Source organism: Anser cygnoides, chromosome 4 (assembly GCF_040182565.1).
Source record: "Anser cygnoides isolate HZ-2024a breed goose chromosome 4, Taihu_goose_T2T_genome, whole genome shotgun sequence".
Lineage (NCBI taxonomy): Eukaryota > Metazoa > Chordata > Aves > Anseriformes > Anatidae > Anser > Anser cygnoides.
In genome coordinates, this window is record NC_089876.1 from 13,677,775 (window position 1) to 13,698,205 (window position 20,431).

The 20,431-nt window shown below is 35.5% G+C and overlaps 1 protein-coding gene across 2 annotated transcripts in view; it reads left to right on the top strand.

Annotated features, from left to right (window-relative positions):
* STX18 (syntaxin 18) overlaps window positions 1-20,431 on the top strand; it is a 66,350-nt gene that overhangs the window by 33,589 nt on the left and 12,330 nt on the right. For both annotated transcript variants that reach the window (XM_048048360.2, XM_048048365.2), the window contains exons 3-6: window positions 10,650-10,765; window positions 12,142-12,219; window positions 12,337-12,403; window positions 16,160-16,275. In XM_048048360.2, the coding sequence (XP_047904317.1) occupies window positions 10,650-10,765; window positions 12,142-12,219; window positions 12,337-12,403; window positions 16,160-16,275 (377 nt within the window). The remainder of the gene's footprint in view (window positions 1-10,649; window positions 10,766-12,141; window positions 12,220-12,336; window positions 12,404-16,159; window positions 16,276-20,431) is intronic.

Here is a 20,431-nt window from a genome sequence, read left to right on the forward strand (position 1 = left end):
GTTCCCGAAAGAGCAGAAGACTAGATTGAGTCATCCAGGTTATGCCTTTCACTCTGTGATGTTAAACCTCCTTGTTATCTCCAAGTATATAGTCAGTAGTGTCAGCAGGGCCTGGAGGTGAGTGATGTGAACTCTTCAGATTTTAGAACGTGAATTCAGATGAAGGATGTCATTGAGAACATGGTGTCAGGACAGCAGCAGAGGTTTTGCTTTTCTGTGACAAAAACTTTTTGCTTAAGTTCTGGTAGTTATTGTGCAGATAAAGTTTTAATTCTCAGCTACTAGGAGACATTCAGATTTGCTGGATCTGCTTACTTGCTGATAGCTTTATTAGTATGATTTGTAGAAGAGTAAAATGGAAGTTTTACAGATTGGCGCTAGTAAGAAAAAAAAAAATTATCATGTGATCTGCAGATTTCACGTGCTTAATGACTTAGTAAATCAAGTTATCCTGAGATCTAAACATTTCTGCAACTCGTATTTTGGTGAACTGAGTACAAATAATCAAATAATATGAGAAATGGAAAACTTGCTTTTTAACTAAACATTTTTCTACGTGCAAACTTAGTAGTCATATTATAGGTTGTACAGTACTTCATTCCAGAAATAGGAAATACCTTCCCTTTTGAAGGTTCTTCTGTAAGCTTCACCATTTCCTGTGTTGTATTTCTCCAACGTAATGGCAGAGTTGCATGGATTGAATCAGCCCTGTCTGCACTGTGATTCTGCCATAACCCTGACTACAACTAAACTGTTGCTGCAATTCAGGTAGAGGAAACACAGTGTAAAGGCATCTGTGTGTTGAAGATACTGAGTCCCAAATCGATCTAATGCCTTTCTCCGAAAGCCTCAAAAATGAAGATTTTGGCATGTTTTAGAAATGTAAGGCAATGAGAGCTATTCGTAGTCAGTACTGGTGAAAATGAAGCTCTTGTGTGGGTGTTGCACAAATCAGTTCTATGTGGAAGGCGTACAAGGAGCTGCTTTTCCAAGCAGTGAGCGAAAGTGATGTACATCTGTGTGTTATGTCTAGCTCTCTGCTTTTCAGTTGCTTTTGGAATAGATAATGAACAACACTAGGTGGAGCTACCAATTGAATACAGAAATAGCTTCTTATTGTGTGAAAACTCCATGTGAGTGTATAAACTGAGAAACTGCAAATAACTGCAGAGAGAAAAAACTGTCAGTAGCAGATGACTTTGGGGTACTATTTGTGTTTTATTAGCAATAGTGTGCATAAAATAGAGGTGATAAAAAGGAGTTAAAATTTGTTCAAGATATTTTGCTATCTAAAAGTTGATAATGTATCTTTTGTAGACTCTCCTTTAACCAGTTATCTTGGTAATGCACAGTGATTTTTCCCTGCCTTAGGCATTAACTAAGGAGAGAAAAAGAACTGTCATTTCCTTTCTTAAACTTTACAATAATCATGTGAATCTCATCTGATCGCAGTTGATCCTGTCCTTAAAGGTCAAATTTAAAACAAATAGTGCTGTCAGATTCAGTACTAGGTTGCTCATGCTATTCTACTTTGTGAATATGAAGAGGACCATAGCATCCATGCTGGCAGTCTCAGTCTTAAACGCCTCATTCATTCAAGACAGAAGTTTTAATAACAGATTATATTGAAAATTTGTAAAGAATTTAATACAAAAAGGCGAACTGGAATTTATGTAGGAGGCTTAATTCTGTTAATCAAATTTGAATACTCTGCGTTTTGTCAATTCCGCTATTTGTTTGTAAACTGTAGTAGAATGTGTCAGTGAAAATTGACTTTTGAATTATGTGGTTGAGTTACTCAGCTTTGTGGAACTTCTTCATAATGTGTTACATCCAGAAGCGTGGTTGCTTCTTTGACCTTACTTTTACAGAATGAATTCTACAGTAAATGATTTTATTTTATTTTATTTTATTTTATTTTATTTTATTTTATTTTATTTTATTTTATTTTATTATTTTTGGCATACATAAAATATCCTGCAGAGGAGAGAACTTTAATTCATTTTTAGAGGAAGATTTTTAACAATGAGGAAGACAACTGGAAGAAGAGTTAATTGAAACTAAGGTCCAGACCCAATTAATCAAACTTTAAGTATTTAAATGAAATACATAAACTGAGTCTGAAAAGCTCGAGAATTACTAATTGCTTGTTCACCTCTTTTCTTCTTGAATTGTCTGTTAGCTGTAACCTGAAAGGCAAACCTTAAACAACTGATGCAGTGGTCTGAGCTGCACTTTAAGCCATTACACCTTTATCCTCCCCTGTTTATCAGGATTAGTTTACTTTCCCTTACAAGTGTTTTTTAGCTCTCTGTAATAGGGAATTTTTCTGTTCTGTCATGTTTCACATTGTATCCTGTCTACCGTGATTTTCTTCTGGTCAGAACTTCTGAGAGCTTTGGTGAGGGGTACCAGTGATTGGGTATCATTCTCCACTGGCAGCACAAGTTAGAGTGGAATGCAGTTTTGGAAACTGGCCTATTGGAAGACTTTGGTTTACAGAGGGGTATGTACAGAAGCTCCTCCATCAAACTTCTCTCCAAATGCATGCGTGTTTTTTTCGGCATTTTGCTTAAAAAATGTGTTGTACTACTGTTAAAATCTCTGTCAATAAAATAAAAACTTGGGCTTTCTCTACAATACACATCTTAAGGGAAAATACTGCTGTTTTATTCGGCATTGGAGACTTGTCTTAGAATAAAAAATGTGTATATATATTTTAAAGTAGCAAACTTATTGATCAGTTTAACTATTTTCTTGCTGGCTTCATTATTCGTCTTGCTGTTTATACATTTTAAACCTAATGAAGCCCTTTGGGCATCCTGATCAGTGAGCACATTCAGTGGCAGGGTATCTTATAAGAAAGGTAGCTAAATCGTGGGAGACTGCATCACCACCTCTCCTACTAATAGTAGCTGTCACTGAGCTATCACTGCATATTTTTAACTGCAGTCACTCTCGAAGCATCTTTGGAAGGAAGTGAAACTCAGCAATCAAGTAATGCTCTAAGACATCTCAGAACATTTGAAAGTTAATCAGTTTCTGTTGAAAAAATACTCTGACAGTACTTAAAAACTGCATTGACAAACAGTATTTGGATATTTGTTAATAGCTGGTTTATCTTAAGGACTTCCTCACCAGCTTTTTTCAAGTAGGTTTATTATCAAATTTACTTGATCATCACAGAAGTAATTTTCGATTGATTAGCCAATATGGTAAACACCAGAAATTTAAATATTAGAAATTTATCCCTGCTAAATTGCAATCTTTAAGGACTTACCTTGCAATGTAACATTCAGCAAATGGCTGTCTTTAGTGAGATAGCTGAACGGAAAACAAAACTAAACAAAACCCTTTCCTAACTCTGCGAAGTCTGAATACCAAATTCTTCTCAAAGTGATGCTCTGATGAGGCTTTGTTGATTTTATTGGAATAATTTCTCATTTATATTGACATAACTGAATACTACGTGTTCTTTTTCGGTTCTGTGACAAATTAGATGTAGGGGTAGAATTAGATGTAGGGGTATATGGCTGTTTCCTTTGTCTCCCTTTAGTCATAAATGGTTTCCAACAAAACAAGGTGATCACTCATCCTGCAAAGGAGGAGGCAGAAACTCTTTGTTCCTGAAGATGTTAACAAGATGTGGGTGACTTTATTTTTTTCTTTTTAAGCAAACAGTGATCATGCCTTTCAGATAAGGGCTGTTAATTGCCTTCCCTTTTTAGTGTATTATTGCCACGTATTCTATGTATTCTTCCTTTCTGTACATTTACTGTAATACACTCCCACATTGCTTTCTTCACTCTGCAGTGTGAGATCCTTTATTCAGTCTTTGGTAAATTGTCTGATGCTTAGTCTGTGAACAACTTGTGCCTTTGCCTTTCTTCACAAGCTCCTTCACATTTTAGACCACTGAACCACCAAGGCAACTTGGTTGTGTTACTTCTGCTTCTAGGAACTAGCTGTAGTACATTAACACTTGGGAATTGGAAATGATCCTCTGGTGGTCTCCATTTTCTTCAAGACATCTTTCTAGGTTGAGATATTCAAAGACCAGTAGTTATTCTTACTGTTTCAATTTAATGAGACATTGGAAAAGAATTAAGATAATTCTGGATTTTGACAGTAGAAGACCTCATACTTGAAAGGGAAATCACCTGTTTGTCTGGGTTAATTTGACTTATAATTTACTCTCTTTTGCAACTGTAAAGATATTTAGAGTCTGGCAGTGATGTGCAGGTTGGTTCTGAGTAGCAGTGCTTTTTCCATGGGAAAGGTGGGATGGGTGCCTTCTGATGCATCTTCACTACATGCTTCTGTGGACCTTCTGTACAGTTAAGTGTGAACGTTTCATGTGTTGTTTACAGCAGTTAATGTGCTTTGAAAAATTATTAAAGAAGCATTTTTGCCTTAAGTAATATCGGAGCCCAGTAATTATTTCTCTTACTCTAACGTTCATCTACCTAGTAAAGCTGAAAAAAAACAAAAAGGCAATAAATCAGTTACATGTTTGACCACTAATAGAAGATAGGTGAATGCATGCCCTGGGTTTTGTGGAGAGTGCTCCCTTGATGTAGCTAATAAAAGAAAATAAGTCACCATTAAAGGATTCTAAAAATAGTCTCTTACAGGCTCCCCTAGAATGCCAAACTGCTTTATTGTGCTGACTTAATTATGTTTTTATAAGAAGCAAGCCTTTGTTACATTAAGACAGTAAAATGCTTAGGTAGCCTATAAGGACTTCAAGAGAAAGTCTAGCATCCTCTTCATGGGGGAACGTATAGTATTTTCTTGTTATCTAGGGAATTATTTTCAAATGATTTATTTTCTGTTCTGATTTTACTAAGTTCATATATCACGTTTTAGAAATAGTAATTCTTCTTAACAGCATTCTGGATTTTCTTAGCAATATTTTACAGAACTGGAGATACTAATTGAGGTGTGTCTATACTGCCTGCTCTAGTAGCTGAAGTTTCCCCACAGACTTTTAAGTATGTTGTTGTGAGATGTTTTGTCATTGGAGTGGACAGGTTTCTACCTTGGATTTATGTTGAACAGCTTTTTGATGGTAATGGGAAGTAAATTAAAAAGCATAATAAATATTGCTTGAATTTAGTAGTTAAATAAAATAATAATAATAATTTAAAATGTACTGGGTGCCCAAAGGGAAGATGTTTTTAGAAATGTTTGATGTACTTACAGCTAAGGTTATGCATACATATACATATGCACATATGCATACATATACATATGACCATATACATACACACTTATCCGGTAGGGTATGTATATATCTGTAAGACAATACTGCAGGTGGTAAGTAAGGTTCATTTCCATTAAACATAGTCCACATCTGTATTTTAGAACTGGTTGATTTCAGCTTCTCACTTCTTTATTTTGTAATGCATTGCTGCAGGAAAAGCTTTTCAAGCAGAAACTTTTTTTCTGCTTGGTTTGGTGTCTTCGTTGAATGAGTAAGCAGAAAATATTTTAGGCATCATCAGAGTTACTGATTCCAAAAGCTGGTGTAATGCCTCCATAGGCTGTTCTCTATGCTTTTCCAGAAAAACAGGATCATAGTAAAGGTAGATTGGATGGAGCATAGCATTCAAAAAGAGAATGGCGAGGTCATTCCTAACATTCTGCCTTCCTTACTTTTAAACATATCCTGCAGTGGACCTTCTGTATCCTCCCTCCGCTTTGTTTCTGTTTCCTTACCTGTGCTACTAGATTTTTTTATTTTGTTCCCCACTAACATACACTGGTTTCTCCTTAGTCTTTTCTGGTCGATGTCTACGTTTGGGTTTCCACACATGTTCTCCTTGTTGTGCTTTTTCCTCTCCTTTGGACGCTGTCCCAGCTAGTGTTGCAGTGAGGTGCAGAAATGAAACAACACTCCAAAAGCTCAGGACAGCAGATCGCCTTTTATTTGCAATGGGTTGTACTACACTTATGCACCCCATAGTATAGATCACTTCTTATGCAATAACATGTTGTTACGTTCAGTTTATGATACAGCATGATCCCCGTGGCTTTCTGAAGTAATGTTTCCTAATCGCTTATTCCCCATGCTCTGTGTGTTCAGGTAATTGTTCCTGCTGCAACAAAGAGCCTCTGACCATCCCTTATTCAAATTCCTCATGTCATTTCTCCACGTTGGCAATATTGTTTTGAACTGGAGTCTTGTTCAGTTAAAACAGTTTTAATTTGCTTACTTCTTTGCCTCTGCAAATTTAGGAAATGTGTACTCCATTTCACTGAGTTGTTATGTAAGTATTTAACAGTGTCAGAAGCAGGACAGCCCCTGTGGAACACAACTCAGTACCTCCTCCTGGTTTGCTGTATAACTACTCCACGTTCAGCTTTCCAAACAGTTTCACATTAATACAGTATTTGCTCCTTGTAACTTATTTATTTGCTGGTAGCTTATGAGGATGTCATGTGGGATGGTAACAAAGGCCTGACTAGAGAGAAGATATATGGCAGTGGTTGGTCTTCATCCATCCATGAGACCTGTTGCTACATTCCCAATGTAATTACATGGCATGTGACTTACTCATGATACATCACGGCTATTAGTTATCTTTTTGTTCTTTTCTAAGCAGTTGAAAATGGATCATTTGTTCCTTTATTTTCCTAGGCTGAGTGGTCTATAAATCCTTTATTATTTATTTATTTATTTATTTAATACAGATGCTACAGTTTCATCTTTTCATCTACCTAGAACTCATCTATCCTCCACTAATTCCTGGCAGCAAAGATACATCCTTTAATTTGATGCATTTTATTCCAGAGTCTGGCCTCCTGCTTCTGCAAACTATACAGATGTGTATTCACTCTGGGATTTTTTTGAAGCCAGTTAGTTCCCTTCAAGAGCACACCATTGGCATACAGATAGGAGGAATGTATACTTTTTGAATTCTGCTTGCATCATTAGCTCAGAAGCACTGCACCTTCAGAAACACTCGTGCCATGACCTGTTATGGCACTGTACACACTCAGCATCCTGTTATTAATATACCACTGGACACTTGCTATTACTAATGAAATAACAACAAATAACTTTGATTTTTTTTCTGAATGTTGAAGGTACTAAATTGAGCCCAGATGATTTAGAAACAGTAAGCTAAAGGTAGTAGTAACTGCAGTTTACAACTGACTTCAGAGATGAAAGCTAATGCAGAAAAAGCCATTTCTTCATAGTCTGCATATAGTTTTATTTCTTTACTGAGTAGCAAGCCAACACATTCTTTGGTCTTTCTGTTATTAATATTTGTGGAGTAATCTCTTTTTATCATTGACAATCCCTTGTCAGTAGTGTCTCATCCCAGACTTGACCCTTTTCTGATTGCATCCCTATGTGCTGTGTTCCTTTACAGTTGCCAGTAGCAATCAGACCTAATTTGTACTTTCTGTATTCTGCTTTATTGTATTTGAACTCAATGAAGAGCTCTTGAAATAGCATAGTTCATCTCTTACTGCATTGCCTGTTCTTCCCTTCGATCAAGGACAGAACTGCAAATTGTCCCAATGTCATTTCCATAGGAAGACTACTAGTTCACCTGGAATCTTTTCTGTTCAGTCTTAGGTTTCCTTTTTCTTTGAAATTAAATCTTCTAATTTTTTTTTAGACTATTGAAGTCTGCCTACTTGATGGCCGCTGTCTCTATCTCACTCTTAACCCCTCTTCTTAAGTTGCTTTCCAACCCAAATTTCCTGTGAAACTTTCTGCAGTTGATGAGGATAAAAATCTACAAGAATTGTGCACCCTTCTCCCCTTCTTTGTCTGCATACGTTAGCCAGTGTGTGCCTCATGCTTTGGCAAGTTTTTGCGATTCCTTCTGAAAAAAATGGTTCATTTGACCTTTCCTGATTTCGTGATGTATCAGCCCAGTGATACTGCCACTGGTAGTACTTCGAAGCAAGTCTTTGCATCTCTGACATGTAGGTGGCTTGGGATTTTTTTGTTTGTTTTGGGGAGAGGGGGTGTCCCTTTGGCCTATTCCTTTTAAAGAAATGGTTCTTTCTCCAGTAAGGTTAGAAGATGGTGATTAGATGGATTTTCTGCATGTGCAGACTTCCTGAGGAGTGCAGTGGGGCTCAGGTACGCTGTTAGTACCAGTGGATGCTGTATGTGTTTTGGTATAATGCCATGCAATTGGGTGACTCCATTCTTGCCTTCCCAAGGAGGCTGGAGTTTCAGGTGTCCTTGGCTCTGGGTGGCTTGACTAGATCTTCTTCAGAAGTGCTGGTGCCAGACACTAAGCTATAAACAGGAGGAAAAAAAAAAAAAAAAAAAGGAAAATATTCTATTTATTCTTTATCTAGATTGTCACATTTTGCTGCCTTTGAAGCTGTGAAACTGCTGTAGGAATTTGACCTACTCTGTTTTTGTATTGGCAGCTATGAAAGGTAACAGAACAACTCGTCAAAGGTGTCAGTAACGTAGTGATGCACTGAGGATAACTAATAGTTACCCTACTAGTAAAAACAAAACATGCCTGGCGCAATTTTTTCATATTCATTTATAACGCTGATTTAAACGAAAATTCTTGTTTGCATTTTGTAATCTTTACCCTGTAAAGTTAAAAAGTGCGTGGAAAGCATAGAACTCATTAAATACCACACAGTTGGGCAGGGTACAAGAACCTAGGTGTACCACACTCCATGTACCACACTCCATGCAAGCTGTGCAAAAGGAGTAGAGAAGCAGTCTGTCCTAATATATTTAATGGTGTGAATTGTTTTACATTGCATTGTAACCATCAGTATATGTCATTTTAATCAGGCTGTGGAAATGCTGTCTCTAAAATGAAACAATGTCAGATTTTTCGTTGTTCAGAAGCTGTTCTCTAAGAGAGTGCAAATGAGAGGTCCAGTTTAGACTACCGATTACAATTTCAGTAGGGATTTTCCCATAAATATATGAAACTCATCTGTCCTGAGCAAAGGAGAGCAAATCAGCTCTTGAAATACAAATGGAAACATTGTACATGGCTGCTTTTCTGTAAATCTTCTGTAAATTATACAAAATAATTTTATAATATTTAGTGATTTTAATCAGAGGGAAAAAATCCCTACTATTTATATGTCAAATATGTGATAGTGTTGGAAACGAACAAGAGGAAAATAAAGAACATTGCTTGTAATTAGTTTGCCTTTCTGTTTGCTGGCTAATTTGTGCTTGGGTACAGGCTGGCCCGTCAGCAGATACCAATTTTCAAGCAAGGTGAACCTTGTGATGCCTTTTTTTTTTTTTTATGTAGCTTGTCACTCAGGGTGAGGGCGAAGATGTTTTGGGATACCTGGGGACATTAGAGCGAGTTTCAAACTTTGTGGAGGAGCTGTGGGAGAACCACACTGCCAGTACTTCGACATACAAGAAGCAACTGGTGGGATTGCATGTGATGAGAGGTGATAGAGGAGAATGAGATAAGGAGATGTGAAATGGTTGTAGGGCATTCCCGTGGCAGGCAGTGCAGCAGACGTAGGGAAGATTTGGCATTGTTGTGGTGAAGTATGAGGGACATCTCTAGGGTATTAGGCTAGCTTTGGAAACTGAAGATTTCTTCTTTTTACTCATTTAATTGCATTGATACAGTTGCGTTATACATACCTTGGACAAGAGGAAAAAATTTCACATATAAATAAAAATTTAAGTTAAAATGTGTGCATTTATTGAAAATTTTCTCTCTAGTTTAAAGGCAAAATAGGCTGTGGTGACTGATCAGGCAACCCAAGATGAACGTTGGGTAATGTGCTGTAGCAAAGTCTTATCATCCTGTGCAGCCACTGTTAAAGTCTCCATTCAGTATGTTTTTCCTGGTGGTTATCTATGTTGTATTAATATTTTACTGACAGGAAAGGATAAAAAGTCTTACAAGTGTACTGAAGTAATGCTCTAATTATACTGGACCCAGTTAACGTCAGAATGGAGAGCTCTGCCTAAAACACACTGCTGTTTGGCCTTTGTGGTTGACCTCCATTTTTATTAATTTAGTAACAAAAGCATATATTAATCCTATTAGAAAATATTAAATACATAATGTATAATCTAAAATAGAAATAAACAATGAGAACATGTTTTAATAAGTCTTGTAATCTACTTGATATAAAATGTACATTATTTTCTGATATTCTTCTTTAGTGTGGTTTGGATTCACAGATTTCTTAACAGCTACTTTTTAAAATGAAGTTCAGGATTTAAGATAAAAACATACATTTAAGTGAAATAAGTTCCAATTTTTTTGTATTTCTTTCAGTATTTGAACTATTCTTTTGTCTTACTTGGTGGTGGTTTTTTTGTTTCTTTGTTTTGTTGGAATAAATAGTGAGGGTGATGATTTATTTTCTAATTGTATTGCCTTACTTTACCTCCTTGGTACTATAGGAGATGATAGGATATGTTGTTCTTTCTGCAGCTTTTACCACTTCAAAAAAATGTTCTAAATACCTCTCAGCTTTATAGAAGTGATGGATATTGTACTTTTTAGTCTTACAAATAGTTTGTATCTCCTTTTTATGTGTAAATCAGTGTTGCAAAAAAGCTTCTGGGGAGATGGTGAGTGGGAAGAAGGTCCAAAATGTGTGCTTACAGGTGCTATGTTGGGGATTTCTTAAAAGTGACGATTTGTCTTGTTTCTCAGCCATATTATGTCTGAATATGTGAGGATGACAGATACAGAACGTGATCAGATAGATCAAGATGCTCAGATATTTATGAGGACATGTGCAGATGCCATCCATCAGCTGAGAACAGAAGGTAAACCGAGCAACTTCTAAGTATTCTTTCTTAGTTATTGATAAAGGCTGAATATCACATGGTGTTGAGAGATCTGAAATCCTTTTTGGAAAGAGACTGTCCCTGTTTATTTGCATCTCTGTAATCCTATTGACCAATTATCACCATGCTTGGTTTTATTTAATATAAGTGAAAGGATAAGCCATAGCATAAAATTTTATTTGTTCAAGTACACTAATTAGCAAGTGTTTAAAAAAAAAAGTCTTAAATACTTACTGTTTAGTAGTAATTTAGCACTGGGGCGTAGAGGCCTGAACCAAACTGAACCAAGGCTCACTAAAGTTAATGAAAGTCAATGGCTGTCTCTTTCTAGGTAGTCCACCTGTAAGGTTTTACAGGTATTCTCTTTCCATGTTTGAGATAATGACATCATTGTACAAAATGTAATAACATCTATATCATTACACTCTTTAAATATTTTCATTAACTACAGACATTTTCTTGAGTTGTTGAATGTAGCCCTCAAAAATTTGTGCTTCAGCAAAAAAAAAAAAACAACTCAGCAATTGTTCAGAATATATTTTAATTGTAAAATATTGTGTGTATATGCATATGTGTTTTAAACAGATAATTTACTAGTATATGAAAAGACATAATTTTCATTGTGACAAGTATTAACAATTTTGCTTTTCTTAATGGGACTACCATTGAACAGAGTCCTGGTAAAGTAACGTAATTTTGACAAATAGTGTATGAAATTATACTTTTACAGAACTTATTTCATGTAAGTTGAAGAGAGAATTTCTGTTTTGTCATTTTTAAGTTGGCTTGCTCTATGTATGTGTTTTACCAGTATACCAAAGATTTTCATCTGCTTTGGAATGCCTTTTAAACATACTTGGAGCATTATTCAGAATCACAAAAAGTGATTCATGGATGGGAACTTCATAGTATAAAAACAAGAAATATGTGAACTAAAAAGATGCTTGACACAATAGATCCCCAAGATTTCCATGTAGCATGTGCTCTGGGAAATTTAAAACGTTAGAAGTTCAACATGTTAAGCAAGTTAAACCTCTAGACCTGTTTTGCAATGCTTAGTTTGATGACATCTATTCTTGTTTAGAAATGTAATTGATGTAATATGACTCAGTGGCATACATAAAGAATGACAAACATTACGTGACGCAAGTTGGTTTGAAGTTTTGTTTTCTTGTAATAATATGCTGGTTTACAGAATGTATATTTAAATATAGCAATGTTCACAATAGTTGTATGTAACGTAGATAAAATGTTGATAGGCTCTTGGATATAACTTGTTTATGAACTGAACATGCAAACTTTTGTGTAATTCAATAAAGTGTTAAAAGATCTTGTATCTTTCTTTTGCATTTCAGCACACAAGGATGTCCAGTCTGCTCAGGTGAAGGAGCACAGAACAGCAGTCTTAGACTTCATTGAAGATTACTTAAAAAGTATGTAGTATTTTTTCTACAATACTGAGTGGTTAAAAATGAATGTTTAACTGTATTTTCCAAGAAAGATATCGTGCTCTTCTAACCTGAAGTTTTATTTACTGATATCTTGAACAGGAGTGTGTAAGCTGTATTCTGAACAAAGAGCCATCCGAGTTAAACGAGTGATAGATAAGAAGAGACTGTGAGTAGTGAGCTCTCGTTGTCAAAAAAAAAAAATAGTTTAACTCTGCATTTCGTTCGTAGGTTATTCAACAAAATCATTATTCATGTTTAGATTCGAAGGAGATTGGTTTAGATTGAAATCTGTAGCTGGATGAGGAACTTCCACTATCAGCAGGTGCATTTTATACTTCTGGCATGTAAAGTTAATTCTGAAAATGGCAAAACGCCAATACAATGTTGTGTACAATTCATATATGTCAATGATGAAAGCACCAAATTAGTAAAAAGGGGGTTAATAAACCTAATGCACTTCTACAAGTACAACAAAATATTTTTGCGTGTCCCATTAAGTAATATTCTACATAAAATAATTTAGAATTAAATTTTGCACATTGATAATATGTCTCAAGATGCTATTTAGGATACCATCTGGTTAGGTACAAGAGATGTTCTCTTCTCTACTTCTCTCTCCCATTCTCTCTTTTTTTTTTCCCTCCTTCTTTAGACCACTACCTTTCTGCTAAAGCAAGTGATTATGTTATACTGCTTGATATGGTGGGGTTTGACAGCAAGTAGAAAACTGCTTAAAATCAAAATCTTGTATGTAACTTCTGAATTGAACCAAAGGAGCTTCTGCTTCCTATCGTCATGGCATACATTCAAGCTGCTAACCTAGAGGTGAAAATCAATGGGAGAAGTTAAAGATGATTCACTTTGTGGCTTAAACCCCCACCCCCCTTCCTGCCAAGTATCAAACCCCATACCTTCTGGGGAGTTTTTTTCTGCATACTTGAGATATAAGAATGAGTTAAAATGCACAAGTTAACAAGTTTGCAATTTATTTAATACATCAAAAGCTTTCCATGTCTTCTAAATCCGCATTATTTGAATTCTAGCCTTAGGTTCCATGATGCATATTTTAATATAAAAATAACAAATTTTAGAATATACACATCAATAGGTATAGTACCTTTCTGAGACTTGATGCTGCTTTATCAGTTTGGTGTTTAGCTTGATCATCTATTACATTGAAACTAAAGAGATGTTTTCAGAAGTCCATAAGTATATGTTGTTCAGAGTGATTCAGCATGATTAAACACGATTGGATTCACTTAAATATATCCTCCTGAGACAAAAATAGAAGTATAAGCCAACGACAAGTAAACAAAGTACCCCAGAACAGATGTGAAATTTATTAGAAAGTCACGTGAGAAAAGTAAGATAGGAGTTACAAAAATACTGAGGGCCTGTAACTTTGTGAAAAAATCGTACAAAAACATACTGCGTGATATTTTTAGCAGGCAAAAATACATAACCTTATTGATACTGTTCATAGTAAGGAACTTCAAAGAAAGTTAGCATGGTTCCTGCCATGATACAGTTGGCTAACAAATACCAGCTATTTAGCTTGATATACTCTTATCGTTGTTTCCATGTCAAATGCAAGGTTCATGATTTCTCAGATGACTGAACAGATGAGGCAAGTCAATCTGCTTTATACTAAGCGTGAAACAATGAAAAAAAAAAGCTATTCCAGAAATTAGAATATCACTTATTTAATTGAGCAATAAGGCCCTAAAAAATAACCCAGAAGATGCAGTCCTTTTGTGAAACACGGGAGGAGTACTTCTTGGCCTCTTCTGTATGGACGTAAGAAGTAAAAAGCAGACATTGATCAGTTGGAGCCTGTATGCATTGCAGATGTGAGGTAATGGCTAAATTATCATTAAAATTAAAATTCAATTTAAATAAATCACAGGGCATAAACCAATCTTTATGATGATTTGAAGAAAAACTGTCTTTTTTCATGCTCCTTCAACTAGTTGATTTGTAATTTCCCCTAGGATTTCAGTAGATTTCAGCACTTTGTGATAATAGGAATACGCTCCGTCCCTTAAACGAACTAGGCATTCTTTAAGTAGCAAATTCCAGGCATTTTGTTCATTTTTAATTGAAAACTTTCATACATTAGCATACCGTGGTAAGTAGGGACAACAAATAATAAAGGAATGCATTTATTTAAAAGTAAATTAATCCTAGTGCAGATCTTTTTTCCTGCAATTTAGCATAAAATATGTACTTCTTAGATAATTCCGAGAGGTTTGCAGTAAAAATACACGTCATTATGTTTACTTTTACATGGGTAAACATCCTAAGTTCTTCCAAAAATCGTGTTATAATTTTTGTATATAAGTTGTGTTTATATACTAATTCATATTTTTTGATTTAAAAATTCTGCCGATTACATAGGACTAATTCCATAGAATGAAATGTTTCTGTAAAGGTACTTGGTTGGGATTTTCAGTTTTTATGTTTATAGGTATTCGTATTTATATTACATTTCCAATATTAAACTAATTTTCCATTAGAATTTCTTGTGAATTATGTATGCAGTTATTCAAATCAAGTTGACTTTTATTATTGTATGATTGGTGTTTTATTAGTATCAGAAGTATTATTTGAATGGCATGGCCATCCAGATAAGTCTGTTGGGTTTTTTTTTTTTTTCCCTTGTTATTAGGCAAATTTGGAACTCGGAGGAGGGGAGAATGAAAAGTTCTTTTGTGTAAATGTACACAAAGCCCAGTAGCAGAGTTTTTAGAACTAATAAATGTTCCCTGTTATTATTTTTTCTTGTTTAAATAACATAGTCTGTCAGTGATGACTAATGCATTATATTCTGTTTTTCTCAGAATTTTCTAATTATTGGCTAGAATTTAGACACAATACAAAGAAGGAAAAGCACACAAAATGCAACACCTTCTGTTAAGCAGCGGGGGAAGATTGCAGATCATAATGAGATTAACTGTTGATTATATATGAGAGGGGAGGAAGTGATGAAGGTGGCACAGCAGGTGATTCAGCCCATTATTTTTTATTTTTTATTTTTTATTTTTTATTTTTTATTTTTTTTAGCTTCTCTATCAGCATAATTGCTAAGCATTTAACTATCTATTGTGTAGTGGTTACAGAATTCATTGTTGACAGCAGTGAACCACAAAGTTTACTGGAAAAAATATTTAGCCACTAATTTTAAACTTTTTCGGTGCCGTAGTGAAAAATACTTGACAAGTACTGAGGTACCGAAATAACCACTGAACGTGCTTCTCATTTTTTATATTGGTTTTGTATTGAAATCGCATAGCAGGGAATATGTATCTGACCATTACATACAGTTTTTCTTTTCTTTGCTTCTAAATGGGCTGTTCTGTCTCTTGGCAGACACGGTAAGGATCACTCTCGTACAGGTTAAAGTATTCTTTATAGATAATTAAATAATAATAATAATAATTAAAAAAAACTTGTTTCAGGAAAAAAAGTTGATTCTGTTGTATCTTCTTATTCTCCCCTTATGATAGTTGACAATATAAACATGCAAATATTACTTGAAAAAATTAAATAGGTGAGTTGGCTGTTGCTACTGAAAAATTTCAGTATGACCAAAATGTTATATATTCCAATACTCCAGATTTTTTGAAAGAAACTTTAATAAAATGTCTGGTTTTTACACTTCAAAATTCTTCTCAACTTTGAACATGTAATGTATAATGGAATATAGATTATACAGGAATACTGTTCGTGCTTTCTTTGCTTTTCTAATAGTATTTCAGTAAAGGTAGCTAAGTACATTTTGTATCTAGACTGGGAACTCTCTATTGTGAAGTTTTCAAGACCAGGTTAAAGTGCAATGAATGCGAGTAATCTGTGGTTGTTCTTGTTTTAGAGAAATTCAGTTCCATCATATCAGTTAAATTATAGGATCTTATGCTTCTAGGTCCAGACTTGAACCTGAGCAGAGCAACATTTCCAAATCACCTCTTTCTCCTGAAAAAAATTCACAGAATCCTTTAGATGATTCTGAAGAAAAACTTTCTTCTGAGGAAAGCAAAGGTAAGAATAAAACATAATTATATTTCTGTTTTGTAGCAAGCCCTTTCTATTCAACAGTACTTCTTTGACATTACGAGGGCCTATTCCAAGAAGGCCTCTTCCTGGAACATGTACTTTTTCTATTCTCTTTTTCCCTGAGTTGATCAGGCTTGTGTGATGCACGTTGTGGGACTGGGGAAGCAAAATCTTCAGCTTCGTGACATGTTTCTTTCAACCAGCTTAAAAGGTCTTATGTCTTGCTGGATTTCTTCATCCCTTCAATAAACTTTGTGTGAACTCTCTCCTTTTAATTTATTAATTTTCCACTATCCGTCTAGTTACATGTCTTCTGAGACCTGCCTGATCTTTCCACATCCTTTTCACTGATGGTAAGGAATAGGAAAGTAGCTTGATGGCTTTCTAGTAGTTTCTAGGAGTGTTTTCTGGTTTTTAAGCACAGAGACCTTCAGTTGGACACCTCTACAGTATCAACACAAAGGCAGAATATGTGCACAGGGGGGATTTTAGTGGCTGGAAAGACACAATAGGTTTGGGGATGTTCTCCACAGCCTTGAATTTTCTTGCTGGAAGGACTGCACCTTCTATTTCAGTTGACAGGAAATAGCCAGAAGTCTAAAGCAGCAACTCTGACCCCATGGTCATTTCAGCTGGTGCTGTTCTTGACAGAACTTGCAAATTCCTTAGTGACCAGCTTCTGAGGCTGCAGATGTAAGCCCCTTCTTTCAGCCTTTTCTCAGAATGGTCCCTTGGTCTGTTATGGGGTGTGTACACTTACAGACCTTCATTGCAGAGTGTCTAAGTACCACCATTGTGCAATAATGTCAGATTTCATACCTAAAGAGGAATCTTGTTTCTCTGATTTCAGAATTGCTTTCTGTGGTGTGATTTCTCCCGCTTGTACTGTCTAGAGAAGTCTGAGGCACAGTGTGATTACAGTGTTAAAATTATTCATGGAGGGAAGCAGAAACTGTGGCAAAATGTAACATTACATTATTCTGCAAATCTGTTATTGCTTTTTATTTATTTATTTAAAGAGTGAAGTTTCTCTGGGTAGTGACTTGAGGGTTGTACAAAGGTTGGATTCACGTGAAGTGGGTACTCCATTTCTGAACGAAGACTCTGATATTGAATTACCTTGCAAAGTGCAAACCATTTCATTTTCTGACACGGTATTGCTTATCTTCCAGCCAGTTTGTACTTCTTCAGCCCTATTGATACGATTTTTTTTTTCTGAAGACTGAATTTACTGTAAGAAGTAAAGGTTTTGATTATGTGTCATTTCTAGTGCTTACTACATTTTTATATTTATGTCTTAAGTGATGCAGCACAGAGGTACACAGATGAGTTTCACCTTAACACGTTATCAGTATTTCACAGCTGTGAGCCAGTGCCAGCAGAAAAGCAGCAGCCTTGTAGCATCTTCATAGCTCTTTGCTCTTGTCTCCACAATCTCTGAAAGTGTACACTCCCACCACATAAAGTGGCATCACAATTTTTAGCTCAGAAAACTGTGCCATGCCACGGGAAACACCATTCTTTGTTCTCCCTGGATGCAGCAAACCACTGCAATGAACAGAAATGAAGCTTAGTTTACCGCACATTAATTTTGATTACTCCCATTTTCACTCTTATTAGTTCATGCTTTAATTTTGTACGGGAAAGTAGCTAGACATAGGGGTTTGTGATGCAGTTCTTACAAGAGGATGCTGACTAGTCTTTGAGAACACTAGGAAAGTTGTATATCAAAATAAACCCGTCTGAAGTAGTTTAGATGCACAGAATATGAGGTTCCTCATTTGGTTGCTCAGTTGGTTGCTGCTGTTTATAGAAATCAGCCTTGTGACTTCGCTGGTAGGTGGTTGTTGAAGCATAATAACATGAATGAAATGACTAGTAAACAAAAGCTCAGTTTAAATCGTAGAGCCTTTGTGGTTGTTTTTTTGTTTGTTTTACAAGTAACTTCAAATTTTTAAGAAATTGGAGAAATGACTGTGTGGAGAAATAAACTCTTTAATCCTCAGGACGTTGATGTTTTAGAACATGGTAACCATTTATATCTATGAAATATGAAAGGTCATCAGAGTGTCTGGGTTCCTTGCTTAAATATCGCAGCTGTAACAGTCTTCTGAGAGAGGTTTTGGTGCTGTCCTTACCTTGAATATTATTGCAGACAGCTGAATGTCCTATGTGGGGTGCTGAAGCACAACCTTGGTTTTGTCTGGTGTTTTGGCAGATACCAAAGCAAAATGTGATTACTTTTGAGACAAAGCACCTGTTTACATTGGCATTATACTGGACATGCTTCATGGTAGGAAAATAGTCTCTCTAGAGATTACTTTAATATGCTGACTGTACTTATTTGCATATTACAAATCTGACATTTAGTTTATGGAAATACATGTAAATAATGAGTAGCTTTTGAACCGGTCCACTAGCTTAGCAGCTGCCTCCTGTCAGTATGAAGGTTGAGATTATTTGATCTTTACTTTGTATTTCCATCATTCATTAATTACATCTATTTCTGCAATTGAAACGTAGGTAGCATTTTTTTTTCTTTGTCTGGCTTTTGCTGGATGAATTGTAGAAAAGTACAGATGCCAGCTCCACAAAAGCTGCAGAATAACTTTCGTAGTGGCCAGAAATGTACCATGGTGACAGGAGTAACTCTGGGGAAATGCATGTTTCTCACTTACCTCTTGCTTGGATATGTGCTTATTAGCAATCACATTGGATACAGGTGCTGTTTTTTAACAAAGCTGACAGTGTCTGAAAGTAATTGGTTCCTCTGGGATAAAATAGGAATACATCTTATTTCTTAGCTCCATAAACTAATTATCTTCTTTTCTTTGAATCCAGTAAATATGTCATTCTAATTTCGATATAATGTAAATGTATTGATTGTCCAAACAAATAATTTTGTGTCTCTGTGAAACAGATTGGAAATACTAATGATATCCAGTGGAAAATGTTGAGTTGAATTATTTCTAAATAATATTTAGAAATGCTCTTGTTTTTCTTCCTTATTACTTGTAAGAAAGAGCAGATTTTATTTATTTAATTATTCATTTTAAAGACTGTATGCCTTACCCATATCCCTCATTTATAACATTGTCACTGTTTGGTTTGTCATTGTCATCTTTGGTTGGTTGGTGGGAATGAAAATATACATTTGTAAAGGAGACGCACACAACAATACTCTTATTTATTTTTCGAGAGTTTTCACAAATATTATAATGAAAAATAAAAGGGGAAAATTTCTTCTTACAATACTTTTAATATATTTGTTCTTAAATAGGACTACCCCATTCAGGGGCTTCCCAAGAGAAGGTCTTAATGATGATGCATCAGTGCTGCTTATGCGATTGAAAATAATGTAGGTTTAGAAAATTATAGTAAAGCAAATAAAAATACTTATAAATGCCTTAAAAACAAAAACAACACATGAACAACTGGGATAAAGTCTGAAGTCTTTCAGGAAGCCTGAAATCTATGAAAAAGTAAAAACTAAACCTTAGCGTATTTTAATTTGCAATCTGCATGTGATAAGTCAAAGCAGTTCAGCTTTGAATCTGTTCAGGGTTGGTACAAATCTCTCTCTATTTTGGGTTTTGTAAAAATGCCACAGCCAGTGGGGAAGGAGGCCTTCTCAAGTTTGCAGTGTTATCATTAGGATTTTAAGCACTGATGCTAGAACAGCTTCAGAAACAGTAGGTTCCTGCTGTACAGTTTCTTTTCTTTCCTATTCTAACTTCTTAGTCTATAATTAGAAGTATATAATTAAGCCTAAAAATAAATCTTCTAGAGGGAAATATCCTAGAAATAGCCATTCAAGATGTTTTATGCCCAACTCCTGCTAAGATTTATGCAGATGGTTAGCTTTAATCAAAGGGAAAGTGCTGCTGAAATCAATGGAGCAGCTACGATGTGGAAGGGTTAGTTTGTGGGCTCAGATCTGGCTCCCGTTACGTTCAGGAGGACCCCTTGCACTGAGTGCTGTAGGATTTGCGCTGTATTATGCAGTTTGAACAGAGTGAGGAAGCCAAATTTGTCCTACAAACTTTGCTCAAAATGTCTTTGAGAGTCTGCTCTTTCTGAGGAATGAGGAGCTGGTGGTTCTGTCAAATCTCACTGGAAGATAATAGCCTTGTGTACAGGC